General features: G+C 38.8%; 1 protein-coding gene across 2 annotated transcripts; it reads right to left on the reverse strand.

Annotated features, from left to right (window-relative positions):
- Positions 1-4,772: 4,772 nt before the first annotated feature.
- EMB175 (Pentatricopeptide repeat (PPR) superfamily protein) lies at positions 4,773-8,584 on the reverse strand. Of its 2 annotated transcripts, none has more exons than XM_088682050.1 (2): positions 5,720-8,584; positions 4,773-5,152 (listed from the first exon to the last, which is right to left on the reverse strand). In XM_088682050.1, the coding sequence occupies exon 1, from the start codon at positions 8,441-8,443 to the stop codon at positions 5,723-5,725; it is 2,721 nt and encodes a 906-aa protein (XP_088538176.1). In that variant the 5' UTR covers positions 8,444-8,584; the 3' UTR covers positions 4,773-5,152; positions 5,720-5,722. The 2 variants fall into 2 exon arrangements, with proteins under 2 accessions (XP_088538176.1, XP_088538177.1); XM_088682051.1 differs by having other exon boundaries at positions 4,773-5,162.
- Between the last annotated feature and the right edge of the window lie 1,013 nt (positions 8,585-9,597).

The following is a 9,597-nucleotide window of genomic DNA, read 5'->3' on the forward strand; positions in this document are numbered from 1 at the left end:
CTGTCTCTCTCTCTCCCGAGCTCCCTCTCCCTTCTCTTTCACCATATACGTACGGACACACCAAGAACCCATCAAATCTTTGCAGATCGAGGGAACTAAACCCATTGTCGAGCTCGTGAGGTTGAGAGGAGTACAGTCGTACCATTTTCAGGTAAGGTTATCGTCGTTTTCACGTTGATTTCGCGAGCTTCGTTTGGGGTACCATTCATGCAAACGTATTTTAGCAAGTTTTTGGGATTTTGAAGCTCATAGCTAGCTTGGTGGAGTCCCCAGGAGTCTCGGAGTGTTTCGTTGGAAGAGTTTTGACGTCGGGATCGCCCTGTTCGAAGTTGGCCGGATTTGAAGTTTGGTGACAGGTATGATCTAATAGTTTTTGGCTCTTAAAAGTTGTATGGTCGTGTTCTCCTAGTTCTAGGAGTCATTTTGGTGCAAGAATCGTGAAAAATGGTTGAAAAACGAGAGAGAAAACAAGGTTTGCAGGTTTCGCGATTTTTCGGCGCCGGCGACGGCACCGGAGGTTCGCCGGAGAAGGAGACGGAATATTCCGTCAAGTTTGACGGAATATTCCTGACGCCGTTAACGGAATCCGTTAGAACTAACGGAATATTCCTTACGGCATCAGTTGACGCCGTCAGCGTGCCAGGCACGTGCCTGCGTGTGGCCGGCGCGTGGGGGCGCGTGCGGCGGTGGAAAATTTTTCTAAAAATTTGGGTGTGATCCTGAGGTTGTGTAGAGCACGTTGGTATATTCATTTGTCCAATTTGAGCAATGTATGAGAAGTTATTACAAGAATTTGGTTATGTGCTTTAAAATTGACGTTTTTATAGTTGTTTCGCATATAGGTGATACGTATCCCGAGGACGAGCGTGGTCACTCGAGGCAGGGGGGCTACGACCCTTCCACATACCAGTTAGTGGGCTTTTGGTTTTCCGTATATACCTATATACATTTATTTTCCCAGAAATTGTTTACAAAGGGTTAATTGTTTTATGTCATGCACCATATTATTATCGTTTATGCATCATTGCATGCATTAGTAGTGGCATACATATACATATGCATATTGGGTGCTGTGGACGCACAGGTAAGTGCCAGGTAAGTGGTATGCATGTTTATATTCAGTAGTGGTTTGAGATGCTTAGAGAGCTCATAACCTGCACCCCCGGTGTTAGTGCTCCCGCCCAGAGTAGGGCACAGTCCTTCACGTGATGTTCACCTCTCGCACCACATGCTCAGCTTGGATCCAAGTTAGGTGCACAGTCCTGTCGTACAGACCACTTTAGGTGGTTCCGACTCGTAGGTGACCCGCGATTATTCGCACAGCCTTCACGTGATCGTAGCACTAGAGCGTATATATGTATTACACCCAGACCTGTCGTACAGACCACTTTAGGTGGTTCCGACTCGTGGGCAGGTTCAGTTATTGAGTTTGAGATTTGAGCTCTATATGCAGCCGTATAGGTCACGTTAGGTGACTCCGGCTGCCAGATTATATGTTATCGTTATGAGATATACCTGAGCACTTGCATTCCGTTATGAGGTTTTGACATGGCATATTCTTGAGCATGATTGGCATACCCTTGAGCATGATTGGCATATCTATATACATACGTATATATGTTTATTTTCTGGGAAGTATACAGGTTTTACGGTGAGGGGTTAGAATGTATTTTTACTAAATGGTTTTAGAAAAGATTTGTTTTTGCCCACTCACGCTTTTGTTTTGCGCCCCTCCAGGTTCTAGTTGCTTAGCAGTTTCGGTGGTTTCCCAGAGGGTTCTCCAGGCTTTTCTGACAGACACTCACCAGCGTAGGGTCACCTTCGGGTGTACTGTTGTCGCATCTTTTCTTTGGACTGCTGTAGACTTATTGCTCTGAATTCGTGTCTCACTTACGCTAGCACTTGTTTTAGTACTTTGTATGCTAGTTTTTAATTATTCGTACTTTTTATATTACTACTTTATTAGCTTCCGCACGTGCACATGGTTACGTCACCTTCGTGTGACGGCCAGCACGCCCTGATCTCGGTCGGGGTGTGTCATTTTTCCTTCCAAAATTACTCTTTATTGTCTTCTCTAAGCATTACCCTAGACATGAAAACATCTTTGTACCACCTAAAATCGCTTAAGGTGGGGCATCTTAGATTACTTTGTTGATCATGTATTCCCAGAGGTTACGTTACTTGGTGTTCCTATGAAGTGTTCAATTATTGTGAAGAGAAATGTGTTGACTGCGTCTGGGACTCCCATACCAATTCTTTCATCGAATATAGGGGTTCCATCTGCATCCCTTTTTACTGCATGTTTTATTACATTCTGGATTGTTCAGTGAGATGTTTTTCCCACCATGAATGTAACATTCATGTAAATCCAGTGATCAAGAGATCAACAACTTCTGGTTGACTGAGATTATGATTGGTAACATAAATGTTAGCAACCGTAGATACATGTTGTAATTTGTTTAAAATTTTTTGTTTAGATAAACCATCTATATTTCATTCATAGAGTTTATCTACCAACACTAAGAATTGACTTTGGAAGTTTCTTTCTTCAAATTGAATACCCATATGTGTTGGCCTTGGATACCAATTCTTGGTAAGACTGGTTGGATTTATTTTGCCTTTGGTTGTTATTCTTTTTAATTTGAAATTTTGGAAAGCTTCTTCCAATTTTTCAATTGCTTTATTGTCTTTTGATTCTAAGTTTTCAGATGTTATTTCTGATTGTGATTCTTAGTGTCTTACTACATTAATGGTGTTTTGTTCCCCTTCTAATTCCTTCAACTTTTTGGTCTATTTTTCACTAGTTGAGTTTGTCTTTAGAGCTGTTTTACTGGATAAGCACTTTGGAAATTTACTAGGGATTTTTCTTTTGTTATGATTTTTTGTTGTGGTAGTTTGTCTATTTTACTTTCAATTTATCTAACTGTTTTCCTATGACATGTAGGCTTTGGTTTGTGAAATTGTTTTGTTCTATGACTGGTTTAATTCATGAATCTTCTTTAGGGATTTTACAAGGCATGGCTGTTACTTTGTATTTGAGGTGGTGATTAGTATTGTTTCTTGTGGAGGGTGACTCAAAGAAATTACTGTTCTGTCTTGTTTAACTGAATTTTCTTTTTTGATTCATAATATTCTTCAACAAAATCGAAGAAGAATATATCAATCTTGTGTTTATTCATAAAAATTTTACATTTTTCGTAAATATCTGATTTTTTATCTTGGGTGTAACTTTGTCTGAATCTTTCTCTCCTTGGTATATTTTCTCCTGCTTTGATGTTAGCTTTTAATGATTTGATGTAACTTTGTCTGAATCTTTCTCTCCTTGGTATATTTTAAATGGCTTGTTCAAAACTAATAATTGTTGGTTTACTTCAAAATCAGTTGTTGTTGGTGAAGTCAGATCTTCTTGAGTTGGGGTAGTTTTGGTTTGGACTTGGTTTTCATAGCAAGGGTGAGCAACCTGAGAGTTTGTCCTAATTGATTTGAGTCTCATATTTATTAAATCATTAATTAATTTCGGTCACGTTCTAATATGTATGTTGAAGTAGATCCAAAAAAAAAAGAATTTCTAACTGGTTCTTTGGACCTTGTTGATTGACTTAAATCTTGAAGTTTGATGCTCGACTTCCTAGCAAGAGTGTTTAAATTGATTTTAACTATACCATTGTTCTATGTTGTCTAGATTGACCACATTGTTTTGAACATCAACTAGTTTACTTTCATTAATTAGGAACCAATTTGATGGTAAATTGACGTCTGGCCATTTGATTGTTCTGGGTATTTTGATATTGGCATTTTCTTGATTACTTTGGATTAATAAAGTGTATTTTCTAGGACTTTTGGCTATGACTTGGAAGTTCATGTTTATAGCTATGGACTTGTAATGGATTCTGAAAATTAGAGCTAATGATTGGACATCTTCAAAGACTTGATAAACAGAGGTTTTTATGTTTAATGTGAGTGATTTTAACATATGTGGGTCTGTTAGGCTTACTGTGAGGTCTGGGAAACAATTGAAATGGATTGGCCCGTTATATAGGCTTGACTTGATCATTCCAAAAATGCTATCACTAAAGTCAATGAATCTTGCATCTTGGAGACATAACAAGATAGAGGTGTTGATGTCATTTCTTATTAATGATTTTACTGCGATCTGTAAAAGACCAATGTGAATGTAATTATGACCGTCATTTGTATGAGCTCTTATTTGTTCTGCTATAATAGTTGAGAGGTTTCATGTTCTTTACGCATAAGCTTGCTCAACTGTTCATACATGGTGTCCACTTTTAAATGAAGAAAGTGACCATTTTTTTGTATAAATCACTAAATTAATGAATTTAAATCTGTTCATCTACAAAAATCTCTGAATCGATGCCGAATTTCCAAAGTTTATCGAGATCCAAGCCGTTGGCTTTAAGGAGGGCGATGGATCCTCGTCAAAACCCTGAAAGTCAAATTCCCTGATGCCGCCGACGTCGCCGCTTTCGTCAAATGGGTTTTAGGGATTGGGTGATGGGGGAAGGGGTGGGTGATGGGGGTGCGAGGGTGGGCACAATAAGGATTCTGGGTTTTTTTTTTTATTTATATATAACTTTTCTTTAAATAATTATTTTAATATTTAAATTTTTATGAAGTGTTTAGCCACGTGGCACAAATGTGGCAGCCACGTCATCTCTTAACGGACCAATAGATGGAAAATGTAACGGATGTATTATATTAAAATAAAATAGTATTTGACGTATAAAAATGAAATATTTTAAAGATATTGTAAGGAATTGAAATCAATTCCAAATCTGAGATGGTAAAATGTAATTTACCCAATTTTTTTTTCCCAGATTTTTGCAATTTTTAAACAAAAAGGGAATGAGCCCTGATGAGCACCTGCCCGACAAAGCCTAGGCGAGTTTTTCGCAGCCTCCACAAAACGGAGGCGAGTTTGAATATGCGATAAATGTAGGATTACTAAAACATGCGTTTGATTTGTAGAAAGTAGACCTAGGAATAAGAAACAAAACAGTAAAACTCTAAAAAGGATCAAAGTAAACGCCATGCCGGAGTGACGATGAACAGAATGAATCCTCAGAAGCTCTATACCACGTGCAGCAAACAATGACAGACGCTGCATCAGTATCCAGCTTCCACTAGTAAATCCCTATAGTATACTGACAAAGTTAAGAAACTAAAACTATAATGGGTAGTTTGCCAAATCTTGTGTGTGATTATAACGAGTTGGAATACCATGTCATGAATGTTGTTGTGTGCTTATACCGAGAATTGTTGTTTTATAATGGAATCTCAACTTCCTTGGGTTTTTAGACGTAAAACCATGTCAAGAATGTTGTGATACCACTTGACAATCAATCAATCAATAAATCTGTTCGAAGTACTTAGCTTTGCCTCATATCACAACATTTCAACAAATTTCAGCTTCTTCCATATAACATAAGTTAACACTTATTGCTGCTAACGAAATTTTATCAGAATGTAAGAATTTGCAGTTTACAGTAAAAAATGAATCGCCTAATTGTGATATCTAGGGTTTCTCTCTTTTCTGCCAGAAGAATTCAGAAGTTCATCAACTAATCTGTAATTCAGTTCTACGGGAAAATTACGCTTTTAAATACAAATATGTTACAATGTCACCAAAACACTTAATTAGCCACCAAAAGGAACTGTTCAAACTTAAATTAGAGAAAAATATGAGGCGACGATAACTCACCGGTCACCAATAATCTTTGCATGAGCACTGACCACTAGAAATACAATGAAATCCGGAAGCATCCCTGACATAGATTGCTCTTCTTGTGACAATCGACATGTATTTCAAGAACGCGTGGCAGTCTCCACAAAGGAGGATATTCTTCACCACGCGGATTGGTTTTCCAGGCTTCGTGGTCAGTAGGCCATAGGTTGCTGCTAACTTTGCACTGTGATAGTACAAGAAATCTTTCTTCTGGTGCTCTTCTACTTCATGAAGAACAAAGCTTGTGTCTGGCACATAACCGGCTTTTATGCACTCTAAGATGAGTATTTCCAATCCACTATATATGTCTTTTGCTTGGGGATGGGATTTATCTCTTGCATAGAATGGATGTATCTTGTTGTTATGAACGGTCCAACTTTGACTTGGGTGTTTCCGGAACCCCTTTTTCCTCATATCCTCCCTAACCATTTCGGAGCAGTGCCACCTCCCAGATGCCGAGTAGAGATTTGATACAAGTATGTAGGCAGATGGATCTTTGGGCTCCATGGCAAGGATACGTTTCACAACCCTTTTTCCAATGGTTGCATTTGTTTGGATTCTACAACTGTCAAGCAAAGCTCGCCAAACAATAAAGTCAGGCTCAAAAGGCATCTTACTGATTGTTTCCTCTGCTTCATCCAGTAGACCCCAGTACCCTAGAACACCAACAAAGGAGGCAAAGTGCTCTGAGGTGGGTTCAATGTCATAAACAGTTTTCATGGAGAGAAACAAGCTACGACAATCGTCAACTAAATTGGATGTAGTGTGTCTGTATGCTGAAATAATCAAAATAAAAGTAATCTGATCCGGTTTTATGCCAGTCCTCTCCATATTTGACCAGACAGCCAAGGCCTCATCGCCCTGTCTGTGGAGAAGATAACCAGCAAGCAAACCATTCCATGAAACTATGTCATAAGTGGGCATCGTATTGAACAACTTGACTCCGTCTTCCATGTTCCAACACTTAGTGTACATGCTAATTGTGGCATTTCCGACTCCTAGATCAGTTAGAAAACCGCACTTCAAAGCATGGCAGTGGATTTGTTTCCCCAGTTCATTTATCCCTAAAGTTCCACAAAGACCAAGTAGTGAAGTGGATGAGACTTCATCCATAACCATTCTTCCTTCAGATTGATGGAGGTGGAAAAGAGAAATTGCCTCGTCCGGTTGCCCATTTCGAGAATATCCACCAATCATTGATGTCAAAAGTACAGAGCTATCCTGCTCAGCCGGCCACCAATGAAACAACCTTTTTGCATCTGTCATCCGACCACACCTTGTATACATATCAAGTAATGCAGCTTCAATACAAGCATTTGACCCAAAATCAAACTTGATAATTAACCCATGGATTTGCTCACTGGTTTTACAATCCCTAAGCAAGGCACAAGCGTTAACAACACTTGTCAAAGTGAAATCTGTCATCTCCATTCCCTCCTTCAACATTTTTGTAAATAAATCCAAAGCCCCCAAGCCTTCACCATTTCGACAAAAACCAGCCAGTACAGCATTATGAGAAACAGAATTCCGCTCAGGCATGTTATCAAACATCTTGATAGCCAAATCTACCAACCCGAATTTCATGTAGGCTGAAATCATTTCTGTCCACGTAATAACGTCCTTCACAGGCATCCTCGCAAACAAAGCATTCACACCGTTTACACTCCCACACACAGCATAGAACCTAATAAGGGCATTGCTAACACTCAAATTGGCCTCTAAACCAATTTTGATAGCATGGGCATGAACCTCTTTACCTTCTCTGAAAGCATTGCTCCCAGAACAGGCAGTCAAAAGGGTTGAAACTGTGAAATGATCGACTCCAAACCCCTCCGTTTGCCGCAGTTCACGAAACAACTCAAATGCTTCATCATACATAAACTCCTTCACTAAACTCGACATAACAGTATTCAAAGACGCCGTGTCTCTCTCGGGCAATTGATGAAACAGTTTAAGCACATAATCCAAACACAAACATTTACCATACAAACCCATAAGCGCATTCGAAACAAAAACATAATCCATGTACCCCAATTTGACCACCAAGGCATGAACTTGCAAACCCAAATCCAGCTCGAGAACCCGAATACAAGCAGTTAAAATTGCAACAAAGCTGTACTCATTGGGCTTAATACCGGAATTCCTCATCTGGAAGAAAAGCTCCACAGCCTCCTCCTCTCGACCCGCCTTGGAAAATCCCGAAACCAAAGTGGTGAAAGACACAACATTTGGGCAGGAAAGGCTTAGGAAAACCAGGTGAGCATCCGAAACAAGGCCCAGCTTGAGATAAGCTGAAATGAGGGCATTGCCAAGATGGGTATCTTCTTGAAGCTTGAGAATTGATGCGTGTACGGCCCTGGCGAGCTCTCGGTCGCCGTGACGGGCGGAGAGGCGGAGCAAATGAATTAAATGGTGGAAGAATTTGTGGGTTTGGTGGCGGTCATTGGGAGGGTTTGAATTCAAGAGGGGTTGTGGGGATGGGAGGGACTGGAATTGGATTTGGGTTTTGAGTTTGGGGACTGAACTTGGAGAAGAGAGAGAGAGTGAGAGAGAAGGGTGAGGGTTTAGTGAGGGTTTAAGAGGAGGAGGAGAAGGGGAGTGAGAGAAGGGGCGTAGGGGAAGAGAAGAACAGGAGGGAGGAGGGGGAGGAGGTACGGAGGCAACGGCGGCGGTGGGTTGGATAAAATTGATGGTGTTCATTTGTACCCGAGGTGGGCGACAACGACCATAACCATATAATGTCAGCACAGAATCAAAGATGGCGTCGGGACGAAGCTTAAGCTTGCTTTGGATACTGGAATTCACCAGACATAACTGATATTGATTTAGTAAGAGAAAGTTCACCTCCAAAAAATGAGATGATACAAAGTTTATTTAATCTATCCAAATAAATAGTAATTGATTTTAATGAACAGTAATTGGCTAATACATTTTTATTCTTGAAAAATGAGCTCATTCAAAATCTAGTCAATTCATATTATAATATTATTAATTATTTTATAAAATATAAATAAAAAAAGAGAGTTTTAATAAAAATGATATTTTAATTTTACTGTTCATTTTTAATCAAAATGACATTTTAGGTATGAAAAGTTCAAAATAGGTCAAGTTCTTTTCTTTATTTACTCTTATGCCATTATTTCATTATTGTAGCAAGGTCCACAATGATGTTAACATTTGTGTCTGAAAATACATTATTTTACATGATACTATTCAACTTATGCTACTTTGTTGCCAACTCTTTATGATTTCATCATGTTGTCGATGTTATGCAACTCTTCTTTTGTCAAATTGTTCTAATATTGTTCATCGCCTTCTACTAACTCTGCATCGCTTTCTCTATCTTCTTTCACCTTGTAATACATATTTTCTGTTTCTTCTTTGAAAATTTGAGGCTTCCAGTAAGGCTGATGACTGAGTTTTGTCTTACTATAAATATGTATTTCTTTTTCTTCTGCTACTAGTAATATATCATACCTAAAATATTCACACTCATCTAAGGTTAGCATTTGAATCCCTCAAAATCTTAGAATATTTTTGTACGAAGGAGTCCACCTGTGTGGAGAGATAGAGGATAATCTAAATGACTCTTCATTAATCATGGCTATATGCATACCTTTCTCCTTATGCATATGTGCATACCAATCTGGAAGACTACTAATAAAACTTATGCAAATTTCTTTCCATTGTTCTAGAGAATCTTCTGCTACTTTTATAAGTTTTTCAAGAAATGATTATAGTTGGGAAATATGGTTAATAAATATTTTATCAAGATAGTCAAACTCTAATAGTAAGGTTGGGTTAACTTCTACTACATTATACTTTTTATGATGATCATAACTAAAATGTCATGG

Source organism: Pyrus communis, chromosome 12, assembly GCF_041283825.1.
Source record: "Pyrus communis isolate YQ-2024b chromosome 12, ASM4128382v1, whole genome shotgun sequence".
Taxonomy (NCBI): Eukaryota; Viridiplantae; Streptophyta; class Magnoliopsida; order Rosales; family Rosaceae; genus Pyrus; species Pyrus communis.